Below are 13,166 nucleotides of genomic sequence, written 5' to 3' on the forward strand. Positions count from 1 at the left end.
ATCATACAAATAAATAGTTAAAAAATCCTTTATTTTGACTGGATTTTTTTAAGATTTTGCCTCAAACAGTGGACATGCACCTACGATGACAATTTCAAAACCCTTCATGATTTCTAAGTGGAAGAAGGCACAAAATACCAGGATGCTCAAATACTTATTGTCCTCATTGTACGTAATGATTATCTTTAAATTTCTATTTTCATTTTAATTCTATTTGCAGCTTTAATGCTGTAAATATCAGAGGTCTAAAAGTATTCAGATGTTCATCAAGGAATGAGGTTCAGTTTCTATCATCCTGTCTGGAATTATAATTCAGAACAAAACTAGATAGAGTCAGTTTATTTCATTGCTTCTCAATCAACACAGTGAGAAAAGGAGAAAAACCAACTCATTATCTGTGGCTAGATCTGAAAAGATAGAGTTGTCTAAGTTATTTTATTTCATTTAAGGACAAAAATGATTTTACTCTTGTACTTAACCTCAATCTAGAACATGTATGTTTTAGTCGTACTCAATTAGAGGAGATCAATCAGTATTTTTAACAGCTCTGATAGCTGATCAAGCTCTGCACTGGTGGCAGCATGATGCTGCAGCTTCCCTCTCATCAGAGAACGTTCCTGGAGCTGGTTGGACGTCCTGAAGCTTCTTTTCTGCAGCTGAACTTCTCAGCTTAAAGTTCAGTCTGACTTAGTTTCCATCTATCAGAGATTGATGATGTTTAAACATGATTATAGCAGCTAGTAACAGATGACTCACCTTGAATCTGCTGCTCCAGGATCATTACTGAATACAGGAGGAACACCTTTGGACCAGTCACTCTTCATAGAAACACAGCTGGGTGATGGAGACTCTGCTCTGTTCTCCTCTGTGTTCCTCCAGATGTTCCTCTGTGTGTTCCAGCCTGAAGCCCATCTAAGAAGGAAACAAAGACGCTTAGTTAACATGATTCAGCTCCAGTGTTCCCAGTTAGCTGCTCTCTGATCTGTCCTGTAAAGCTGGAAGCTGATCCTATTCTGTGTAAAACTCTGGGAAACATGTTTTGTTTGTTCCTCAGCTGATAGCAAACAGTGTCTGAACATCAGTAAATCAGAAAGTCAGTCCTGGTCATGGAGCTGATGCAGAGGGACAGGATAATGGCAGTCATAAGTGTAAAGAGGAAGAAGAGGAAAAGCCCTGATAGAGACATGGATGAAGACAGGAGGCTGGAAAACACTGCAGATGATGGATCAGATTCTGGGAAGCAGGACATTCTCCATCTATTCCCCCTTTAGCAGGTGTTTAATATACAGTGAAGAAAATTAGTATTGAACACCCTGCTATTGTGCAAGTTCTCCCAATTAGAAACCATGGAAGAATCTGAAACTGTCATCATAGGTCACTGTGTGAGATATAATGGAAAAAATAAATCCAGAAATTACAATATCTAACTTTTTACCTATTTATTTGTATGAAACAGCTGCAAATAAATATGTGAACACCTGAGAAAATCCATGTTAATATTTGGTACAGTAGCCTTTGTTTGCAATTCCAGAGGTCAGATGTTTCCTGTAGTTTCTCACCAGGTTTGAACACACTGCAGGAGGGATTTTGGCCCACTCCTCCACACAGATCTTCTCTAGATCACTCAGATTTCTGGGCTTTTGCTGAGAAACACAGAGTTTGTCTCCCTCCAAAGATTCTCTACTGGGTTTAGGTCTGGAGACTGGATAGATCACACTAGAACCTTGATATGATTCTTCCAGAGCTGCTCCTTGGTTATCCTGGCTGTGTGCTTCAAGTCATTGTGATGCTGGAAGACCCAGCCTCCACCATTCTTCAATGGTCAAACTGATGGAAGGAGATGGTTCACCAAAATCTAATCTATACGGGACAATTTATTGCCCTGGTCGTCGTCTCCTTAATAGAGTGCAGTCATCCTGTCCCATGTGCAGAAAGACACCCTGAAAGCATGATGCTGCCACCCCCATGCTTCACAGTAGGGATGGTGTTCTTGGGATGGTTCTCATCATTCTTCTTCCTCCAAACACGGTTAGTGGAATTATGACCAAAGGTTCTATTTTGGTCTCATCTGACCACATGACTTTCTCCCATGACTCCTCTGGATCATCCAGATGGTCCTTGGCAAACTGAAGACGGGCCTTGACCAGTGCTGGTTTAAGCAGGGGAACCTTCCTATCATGCATGATTTCAAACCATGAAGTCTTGGTGCATTACCAACAGTAACCATGGAAACGGTGGTCCCAGCTCTTTCCAGGTCATTGATCAGCTCCTTCCATGCAGTTCTGGGCTGATTTCTCACCTTTCTAAGGATCACTGAGGCCCCACCAGGTGAGATCCTGCATGGAGCCCCATTCTGAGGGAGATTGACAGTCATGTTTAGCTTCTTCCATTTTCTAATGATTGCTCCTACAGTGGACCTTTTCTCTCCAAGCTGCTTGGTAATTTCCCCGTAGCCCTTTCCAGCCATGTGGAGGTTTACAGTTTAGTCTCTAGTGTCTATGGACAGCTCTTTGGTCTTGGCCATGTTAGTAGTTGGATTCTCACTGATTGTATGGGTGGACAGGTGTCTTTAAGCACCTAATGACCTCAAACAGGTGCATCAGTGCAGGATAATAAATGGAGTGGAGGTGGACATTTTGAAGGCAGACTAACAGGTCTTTGAGGGTCAGAATTCTAGCTGATAGATGTTCAGATACTTATGTGTAGCTGTATCATACAAATAAATAGTTAAAAAATCCTTTATTTTGACTGGATTTTTTTAAGATTTTGCCTCAAACAGTGGACATGCACCTACGATGACAATTTCAAAACCCTTCATGATTTCTAAGTGGAAGAAGGCACAAAATACCAGGATGCTCAAATACTTATTGTCCTCATTGTACGTAATGATTATCTTTAAATTTCTATTTTCATTTTAATTCTATTTGCAGCTTTAATGATGTAAATATCAGAGCTCTAAAAGTATTCAGATGTTCATCAAGGACTGAGGTTCAGTTTAGTTTCTATCATCCTGTCTGGAATTATAATTCAGAACAAAACTAGATAGAGTCAGTTTATTTCATTGCTTCTCAATCAACACAGTGAGAAAAGGAGAAAAACCAACTCATTATCTGTGGCTAGATCTGAAAAGATAGAGTTGTCTAAGTTATTTTATTTCATTTAAGGACAAAAATGATTTTACTCTTGTACTTAACCTCAATCTAGAACATGTATGTTTTAGTCGTACTCAATTAGAGGAGATCAATCAGTATTTTTAACAGCTCTGATAGCTGATCAAGCTCTGCACTGGTGGCAGCATGATGCTGCAGCTTCCCTCTCATCAGAGAACGTTCCTGGAGCTGGTTGGACGTCCTGAAGCTTCTTTTCTGCAGCTGAACTTCTCAGCTTAAAGTTCAGTCTGACTTAGTTTCCATCTATCAGAGATTGATGATGTTTAAACATGATTATAGCAGCTAGTAACAGATGACTCACCTTGGATCTGCTGCTCCAGGATCATTACTGAATACAGGAGGAACACCTTTGGACCAGTCACTCTTCATAGAAACACAGCTGGGTGATGGAGACTCTGCTCTGTTCTCCTCTGTGTTCCTCCAGATGTTCCTCTGTGTGTTCCAGCCTGAAGCCCATCTAAGAAGGAAACAAAGACGCTTAGTTAACATGATTCAGCTCCAGTGTTCCCAGTTAGCTGCTCTCTGATCTGTCCTGTAAAGCTGGAAGCTGATCCTATTCTGTGTAAAACTCTGGGAAACATGTTTTGTTTGTTCCTCAGCTGATAGCAAACAGTGTCTGAACATCAGTAAATCAGAAAGTCAGTCCTGGTCATGGAGCTGATGCAGAGGGACAGGATAATGGCAGTCATAAGTGTAAAGAGGAAGAAGAGGAAAAGCCCTGATAGAGACATGGATGAAGACAGGAGGCTGGAAAACACTGCAGATGATGGATCAGATTCTGGGAAGCAGGACATTCTCCATCTATTCCCCCTTTAGCAGGTGTTTAATATACAGTGAAGAAAATTAGTATTGAACACCCTGCTATTGTGCAAGTTCTCCCAATGAGAATCCACGGAAGAATCTGAAATTGTCATCATAGGTGCATGCCCACTGTGTGAGATATAATGGAAAAAATAAATCCAGAAATTACAATATCTAATTTTTTACCTATTTATTTTTATGAAACAGCTGCTAATAAATATGTGAACACCTGAGGAAATCAATGTTTATATTTGGTACAGTAGCCTTTGTTTGCAATTCCAGAGGTCAGATGTTTCCTGTAGTTTCTCACCAGGTTTGAACACACTGCAGGAGGGATTTTGGCCCAGTCCTCCACACAGATCTTCTCTAGATCACTCAGATTTCTGGGCTTTTGCTGAGAAACACAGAGTTTGTCTCCCTCCAAAGATTCTCTACTGGGTTTAGGTCTGGAGACTGGATAGGCCACACTAGAACCTTGATATGATTCTTCTAGAGCTGCTCCTTGGTTATCCAGGCTGTGTGCTTCAGGTCATTGTGATGCTGGAAGACCCAGCCTCCACCATTCTTCAATGGTCAAACTGATGGAAGGAGATGGTTCACCAAAATCTAATCTATACGGGACAATTTATTGCCCTGGTCGTCGTCTCCTTAATAGAGTGCAGTCATCCTGTCCCATGTGCAGAAAGACACCCTGAAAGCATGATGCTGCCACCCCCATGCTTCACAGTAGGGATGGTGTTCTTGGGATGGTTCTCATCATTCTTCTTCCTCCAAACACGGTTAGTGGAATTATGACCAAAGGTTCTATTTTGGTCTCATCTGACCACATGACTTTCTCCCATGACTCCTCTGGATCATCCAGATGGTCCTTGGCAAACTGAAGACGGGCCTTGACCAGTGCTGGTTTAAGCAGGGGAACCTTCCTATCATGCATGATTTCAAACCATGAAGTCTTGGTGCATTACCAACAGTAACCATGGAAACGGTGGTCCCAGCTCTTTCCAGGTCATTGATCAGCTCCTTCCATGCAGTTCTGGGCTGATTTCTCACCTTTCTAAGGATCACTGAGGCCCCACCAGGTGAGATCCTGCATGGAGCCCCATTCTGAGGGAGATTGACAGTCATGTTTAGCTTCTTCCATTTTCTAATGATTGCTCCTACAGTGGACCTTTTCTCTCCAAGCTGCTTGGTAATTTCCCCGTAGCCCTTTCCAGCCATGTGGAGGTTTACAGTTTAGTCTCTAGTGTCTATGGACAGCTCTTTGGTCTTGGCCATGTTAGTAGTTGGATTCTCACTGATTGTATGGGTGGACAGGTGTCTTTAAGCACCTAATGACCTCAAACAGGTGCATCAGTGCAGGATAATAAATGGAGTGGAGGTGGACATTTTGAAGGCAGACTAACAGGTCTTTGAGGGTCAGAATTCTAGCTGATAGATGTTCAGATACTTATGTGTAGCTGTATCATACAAATAAATAGTTAAAAAATCCTTTATTTTGACTGGATTTTTTTAAGATTTTGCCTCAAACAGTGGACATGCACCTACGATGACAATTTCAAAACCCTTCATGATTTCTAAGTGGAAGAAGGCACAAAATACCAGGATGCTCAAATACTTATTGTCCTCATTGTACGTAATGATTATCTTTAAATTTCTATTTTCATTTTAATTCTATTTGCAGCTTTAATGATGTAAATATCAGAGCTCTAAAAGTATTCAGATGTTCATCAAGGACTGAGGTTCAGTTTAGTTTCTATCATCCTGTCTGGAATTATAATTCAGAACAAAACTAGATAGAGTCAGTTTATTTCATTGCTTCTCAATCAACACAGTGAGAAAAGGAGAAAAACCAACTCATTATCTGTGGCTAGATCTGAAAAGATAGAGTTGTCTAAGTTATTTTATTTCATTTAAGGACAAAAATGATTTTACTCTTGTACTTAACCTCAATCTAGAACATGTATGTTTTAGTCGTACTCAATTAGAGGAGATCAATCAGTATTTTTAACAGCTCTGATAGCTGATCAAGCTCTGCACTGGTGGCAGCATGATGCTGCAGCTTCCCTCTCATCAGAGAACGTTCCTGGAGCTGGTTGGACGTCCTGAAGCTTCTTTTCTGCAGCTGAACTTCTCAGCTTAAAGTTCAGTCTGACTTAGTTTCCATCTATCAGAGATTGATGATGTTTAAACATGATTATAGCAGCTAGTAACAGATGACTCACCTTGGATCTGCTGCTCCAGGATCATTACTGAATACAGGAGGAACACCTTTGGACCAGTCACTCTTCATAGAAACACAGCTGGGTGATGGAGACTCTGCTCTGTTCTCCTCTGTGTTCCTCCAGATGTTCCTCTGTGTGTTCCAGCCTGAAGCCCATCTAAGAAGGAAACAAAGACGCTTAGTTAACATGATTCAGCTCCAGTGTTCCCAGTTAGCTGCTCTCTGATCTGTCCTGTAAAGCTGGAAGCTGATCCTATTCTGTGTAAAACTCTGGGAAACATGTTTTGTTTGTTCCTCAGCTGATAGCAAACAGTGTCTGAACATCAGTAAATCAGAAAGTCAGTCCTGGTCATGGAGCTGATGCAGAGGGACAGGATAATGGCAGTCATAAGTGTAAAGAGGAAGAAGAGGAAAAGCCCTGATAGAGACATGGATGAAGACAGGAGGCTGGAAAACACTGCAGATGATGGATCAGATTCTGGGAAGCAGGACATTCTCCATCTATTCCCCCTTTAGCAGGTGTTTAATATACAGTGAAGAAAATTAGTATTGAACACCCTGCTATTGTGCAAGTTCTCCCAATGAGAATCCACGGAAGAATCTGAAATTGTCATCATAGGTGCATGCCCACTGTGTGAGATATAATGGAAAAAATAAATCCAGAAATTACAATATCTAATTTTTTACCTATTTATTTTTATGAAACAGCTGCTAATAAATATGTGAACACCTGAGGAAATCAATGTTTATATTTGGTACAGTAGCCTTTGTTTGCAATTCCAGAGGTCAGATGTTTCCTGTAGTTTCTCACCAGGTTTGAACACACTGCAGGAGGGATTTTGGCCCAGTCCTCCACACAGATCTTCTCTAGATCACTCAGATTTCTGGGCTTTTGCTGAGAAACACAGAGTTTGTCTCCCTCCAAAGATTCTCTACTGGGTTTAGGTCTGGAGACTGGATAGGCCACACTAGAACCTTGATATGATTCTTCTAGAGCTGCTCCTTGGTTATCCAGGCTGTGTGCTTCAGGTCATTGTGATGCTGGAAGACCCAGCCTCCACCATTCTTCAATGGTCAAACTGATGGAAGGAGATGGTTCACCAAAATCTAATCTATACGGGACAATTTATTGCCCTGGTCGTCGTCTCCTTAATACAGTGCAGTCACCCAGTCCCATGTGCAGAAAGACACCCTGAAAGCATGATGCTGCCACCACCATGCTTCACAGTAGGGATGGTGTTCTTGGGATGGTTCTCATCATTCCTCTTCCTCCAAACACGGTTAGTGGAATTATGACCAAAGGTTCTATTTTGGTCTCATCTGACCACGTGACTTTCTCCCATGACTCCTCTGGATCATCCAGATGGTCCTTGGCAAACTGAAGATGGGCCTTGACCAGTGCTGGTTTAAGCAGGGGAACCTTCCTATCATGCATGATTTCAAACCATGACGTCTTGGTGCATTACCAACAGTAACCATGGCAACGGTGGTCCCAGCTCTTGTCAGGTCATTGATCAGCTCCTTCCATGCAGTTCTGGGCTGATTTCTCACCTTTCTAAGGATCACTGAGGCCCCACCAGGTGAGATCCTGCATGGAGCCCCATTCTGAGGGAGATTGACAGTCATGTTTAGCTTCTTCCATTTTCTAATGATTGCTCCTACAGTGGACCTTTTCTCTCCAAGCTGCTTGGTAATTTCCCCGTAGCCCTTTCCAGCCATGTGGAGGTTTACAGTTTAGTCTCTAGTGTCTATGGACATCTCTTTGGTCTTGGCCATGTTAGTAGTTGGATTCTCACTGATTGTATGGGTGGACAGGTGTCTTTAAGCACCTAATGACCTCAAACAGGTGCATCAGTGCAGGATAATAAATGGAGTGGAGGTGGACATTTTGAAGGCAGACTAACAGGTCTTTGAGGGTCAGAATTCTAGCTGATAGATGTTCAGATACTTATGTGTAGCTGTATCATACAAATAAATAGTTAAAAAATCCTTTATTTTGATTGAATTTTTTTAAGATTTTGCCTCAAACAGTGGACATGCACCTACGATGACAATTTCAAAACCCTTCATGATTTCTAAGTGGAAGAAGGCACAAAATACCAGGATGCTCAAATACTTATTGTCCTCATTGTACGTAATGATTATCTTTAAATTTCTATTTTCATTTTAATTCTATTTGCAGCTTTAATGCTGTAAATATCAGAGCTCTAAAAGTATTCAGATGTTCATCAAGGACTGAGGTTCAGTTTAGTTTCTATCATCCTGTCTGGAATTATAATTCAGAACAAAACTAGACAGAGTCAGTTTATTTCATTGCTTCTCAATCAACACAGTGAGAAAAGGAGAAAAACCAACTCATTATCTGTGGCTAGATCTGAAAAGATAGAGTTGTCTAAGTTATTTTATTTCATTTAAGGACAAAAATGATTTTACTCTTGTACTTAACCTCAATCTAGAACATGTATGTTTTAGTCGTACTCAATTAGAGGAGATCAATCAGTATTTTTAACAGCTCTGATAGCTGATCAAGCTCTGCACTGGTGGCAGCATGATGCTGCAGCTTCCCTCTCATCAGAGAACGTTCCTGGAGCTGGTTGGACGTCCTGAAGCTTCTTTTCTGCAGCTGAACTTCTCAGCTTAAAGTTCAGTCCGACTTAGTTTCCATCTATCAGAGATTGATGATGTTTAAACATGATTATAGCAGCTAGTAACAGATGACTCACCTTGGATCTGCTGCTCCAGGATCATTACTGAATACAGGAGGAACACCTTTGGACCAGTCACTCTTCATAGAAACACAGCTGGGTGATGGAGACTCTGCTCTGTTCTCCTCTGTGTTCCTCCAGATGTTCCTCTGTGTGTTCCAGCCTGAAGCCCATCTAAGAAGGAAACAAAGACGCTTAGTTAACATGATTCAGCTCCAGTGTTCCCAGTTAGCTGCTCTCTGATCTGTCCTGTAAAGCTGGAAGCTGATCCTATTCTGTGTAAAACTCTGGGAAACATGTTTTGTTTGTTCCTCAGCTGATAGCAAACAGTGTCTGAACATCAGTAAATCAGAAAGTCAGTCCTGGTCATGGAGCTGATGCAGAGGGACAGGATAATGGCAGTCATAAGTGTAAAGAGGAAGAAGAGGAAAAGCCCTGATAGAGACATGGATGAAGACAGGAGGCTGGAAAACACTGCAGATGATGGATCAGATTCTGGGAAGCAGGACATTCTCCATCTATTCCCCCTTTAGCAGGTGTTTAATATACAGTGAAGAAAATTAGTATTGAACACCCTGCTATTGTGCAAGTTCTCCCAATGAGAATCCACGGAAGAATCTGAAATTGTCATCATAGGTGCATGCCCACTGTGTGAGATATAATGGAAAAAATAAATCCAGAAATTACAATATCTAATTTTTTACCTATTTATTTTTATGAAACAGCTGCTAATAAATATGTGAAGACCTGAGAAAATCAATGTTTATATTTGCTACAGTAGCCTTTGTTTGCAATTCCAGAGGTCAGATGTTTCCTGTAGTTTCTCACCAGGTTTGAACACACTGCAGGAGGGATTTTGGCCCACTCCTCCACACAGATCTTCTCTAGATCACTCAGATTTCTGGGCTTTTGCTGAGAAACACAGAGTTTGTCTCCCTACAGAGATTCTCTACTGGGTTTAGGTCTGGAGACTGGATAGATCACACCAGAACCTTGATATGATTCTTCTAGAGCTGCTCCTTGGTTATCCAGGCTGTGTGCTTCAAGTCATTGTGATGCTGGAAGACCCAGCCTCCACCATTCTTCAATGGTCAAACTGAGGGAAGGAGGTTATTCCCCAAAATCTAATCTATACGGGACAATTTATTGCCCTGGTCGTCCTCTCCTTAATACAGTGCAGTCACCCTGTCCCATGTGCAGAAAGACACCCTGAAAGCATGACGCTGCCACCACCATGCTTCACAGTAGGGATGGTGTTCTTGGGATGGTTCTCATCATTCTTCTTCCTCCAAACACGGTTAGTGGAATTATGACCAAAGGTTCTATTTTGGTCTCATCTGACCACATGACTTTCTCCCATGACTCCTCTGGATCATCCAGATGGTCCTTGGCAAACTGAAGACGGGCCTTGACCAGTGCTGGTTTAAGCAGGGGAACCTTCCTACCATGCATGATTTCAAACCATGACGTCTGGGTGTATTACCAACAGTAACCATGGAAACGGTGGTCCCAGCTCTTTTCAGGTCATTGACCAGCTCCTTCCATGTAGTTCTGGGCTGATTTCTCACCTTTCTAAGGATCACTGAGGCCCCACCAGGTGAGATCCTGCATGGAGCCCCATTCTGAGGGAGATTGACAGTCATGTTTAGCTTCTTCCATTTTCTAATGATTGCTCCTACAGTGGACCTTTTCTCTCCAAGCTGCTTGGTAATTTCCCCGTAGCCCTTTCCAGCCATGTGGAGGTTTACAGTTTAGTCTCTAGTGTCTATGGACAGCTCTTTGGTCTTGGCCATGTTAGTAGTTGGATTCTCACTGATTGTATGGGTGGACAGGTGTCTTTAAGCAGCTAATGACCTCAAACAGGTGTATCAGTGTATATAAACCTGTAGAGGTTTATATACAGCAGAATGTACATATTACAGCATTTGGCTTCAGACAAGGTGCAAGATGCTATAAAAGGCCCCTTTTCCCTGGTAAATTCCCAGAGATTCCCCCAAAAAAGGGGGTAAGCTCCGCCCCCAATGTTCCCAGGTCCAGGAAACTCCCCTATGCCTCACCTTTGCTCTGAGGGTCCAGGATCTTTACTGAAGCCTTCAGGAGAACAGCTGGGTGACGAAGACTCTGCTCTGTTCTCCTCTGTGTTCATAACTATCACTGTTGTTCTCTGCAGACACGAAGTCAATCTGAGAGGAAAACAGAGACTTTCAGTTAACATGTGGTTCAGTCCCAGTGTTCCCAGTTAGCTGCTCTCTGGCCTGTCCTGTAGAGCAGGATGCTGATTCTATACAGTATAGACTCTGAGGAACATAACAGAGTCTGAACAGACGAATCAGAGCAACAGAAAGTCTGTCTGAGTTTCTAGGATTGTGTCAGGGTGGGTGGATGTTGTTCAGGACCTAAATGCAGAACTGAAGAGGCAGAAATTAGTTAATGCAAAATTTAATGAAGAAATAAAAGGACAAAATCCAAAGTCTAGAACTGATCAACTAGAAAACCCAAGAACCAGAGTCATTTACCAGTCAAAATGGTTTTATGAGTTTCCCAGTGAGGCTGTTCCTTCCCCTCCTCTCAGGTGCTACAGGTGTCAGAGCTACAGACACATGGCAGCAGTTTGTAGGGGAAAGCAAAGATGTTCAAAATGCAGAGAAGAACCCAGAATGGAGGAGAGCAGGGAAGAAGATGGAGAAAGGTGCTGCAGCTGTGGAGGCCAGCACTGAGTTAACTATGGAGGATGAGGAGAGAAAGGAAACAGTGGAAATACAACACGTTAAGGCCCCGTCCACACGAAGCCAAACCCTGGCCTAAACGCACAAATTTTTCACCAAACCAGCCTCTCATCCATACGAAAACGGCGTTTCGGGGGTCTGTAAACGATCTTTTTTTTATTCAGCCTTCAGAGTGGGAAGATTTTGAAACGCCGTTTTCGCGTTTCCATCTTTAAGCTCTAACCACATTTTTTTTCTTACACGCATGCGTCATAGCGTCGCCTCTAAACACACATGCGCGACACAGTATCACAACAACAATGGCGCCGTACTGTGTTGAATGGTTGCTGCTCATGCTACTCACCCTGCTGTCGGGCTTACAACAGAATCTTCTTCTTCTGGAATATCTCCAGGAAGAACAGAGCAATATCGACCACATAGTTCAGCACCTGAATTTGACTGAACCACGAAAATGGACCAGCAGGGCAACCATGTATAAATATCAGTGCGCATGCCCAACATTTCGTCGTCTTTTTTTGCTTTGGCACCACAGCGCCACTTACAGGCCTGGCATACATTTTGCAGCGTTTTCATGCATTCGTGTGGACGATCACATTTATTTTACGTCTCCGTCTTTACGACAAACGTTTTGGAAAATATTAGCGTTTCGTGTTCGTTTTGACTTCGTGTGGACGGGGCCTAAATCAACAAAAAATATAAGGTTTGCAGAAGCAGAGAGGAGAGTTCAAGGACAAAGGAAGGAGAAATGAATCAGGCTCAGAATCAGGAACAAAAGCAAAAGGAAGAAGAAAGAGAAGAAAACTTCATTCCAACAGTAGAGAAACTCATTTGATTCATAGCCTGTCATCAGCTGCACCAAGCCAAGCATAAGACAGGAGCATCTGGAACATAAGATATTGTAAATAATAACTATATCAGATGATGATGGAGGATATGAGTTATTATCTTATTGATATAAAGTAGCTACATTTAGTTGTTAGTAAACTGTCATTTTGTTACACAATCCTTACCAGCAGGTGGCATTAATGCACTTTAAATTGTTAGCAACCACTGGTCTGTCCTGTAGAGCAGGAATCTGATTCTAATCTCAGTAAATCTGACTGTTTATATTCAATCTTCTGTAGAGATGAGACACTGTGGAATGTTCTTACAATATGGTTCACAGAAAAATAAGTTCATAAGTTAAACAAACAGAATTGAATAAATTAGACAGTCAAATAAATATAATACAATTACAGTTAAATTATTATTTGAACCCAAAGTAGATTTGTTTTACATGCTAAATTTTGCCATTATACTAGTTTAACTGTAGAAGAATTTCTCCACTAGAGGGCGCAGGTGCTATATGTCAGCAAGGATGTTGCTTTTTTCCCCACTAATGAACAGCAAAGAAGAAAGCTCTAGAAAATTTAGTTCTATGTGATGTTGCTGATGCAGCAGTTCAGAAGAACCCGATGTATTCCAGCATCCAGCTGCCATGCACGTGGGCATTGTCAGTTTCACTATAGCTCTGGTGAATTTCAATGGTGAAGTCCTCTGGAAA

General features: G+C 41.9%; 1 protein-coding gene across 6 annotated transcripts in view; it reads right to left on the minus strand.

Annotated features, from left to right (window-relative positions):
• LOC119781130 (protein NLRC3-like) overlaps positions 1 to 11,083 on the minus strand; it is a 33,042-nt gene extending 21,959 nt beyond the window's left edge. For 4 of the 6 annotated variants that reach the window (XM_038281517.1, XM_038281515.1, XM_038281516.1 and 1 more), the window contains exons 1-5: positions 10,955 to 11,083; positions 8,916 to 9,071; positions 6,194 to 6,349; positions 3,472 to 3,627; positions 757 to 912 (exon numbers count right to left, since the gene is read on the minus strand). In XM_038281517.1, coding sequence (XP_038137445.1) covers positions 757 to 912; positions 3,472 to 3,627; positions 6,194 to 6,349; positions 8,916 to 9,071; positions 10,955 to 11,043 — 713 coding nt within the window. In that variant the 5' untranslated portion in view covers positions 11,044 to 11,083. The remainder of the gene's footprint in view (positions 1 to 756; positions 913 to 3,471; positions 3,628 to 6,193; positions 6,350 to 8,915; positions 9,072 to 10,954) is intronic. The other 2 variants (XM_038281520.1, XM_038281519.1) reach the window with 1 other exon arrangement.
• Positions 11,084 to 13,166: the final 2,083 nt, after the last annotated feature.

Source organism: Cyprinodon tularosa, unplaced genomic scaffold (genome assembly GCF_016077235.1).
Source record: "Cyprinodon tularosa strain WSP-4 unplaced genomic scaffold, ASM1607723v1 ctg1710, whole genome shotgun sequence".
Classification (NCBI taxonomy): Eukaryota; Metazoa; Chordata; class Actinopteri; order Cyprinodontiformes; family Cyprinodontidae; genus Cyprinodon; species Cyprinodon tularosa.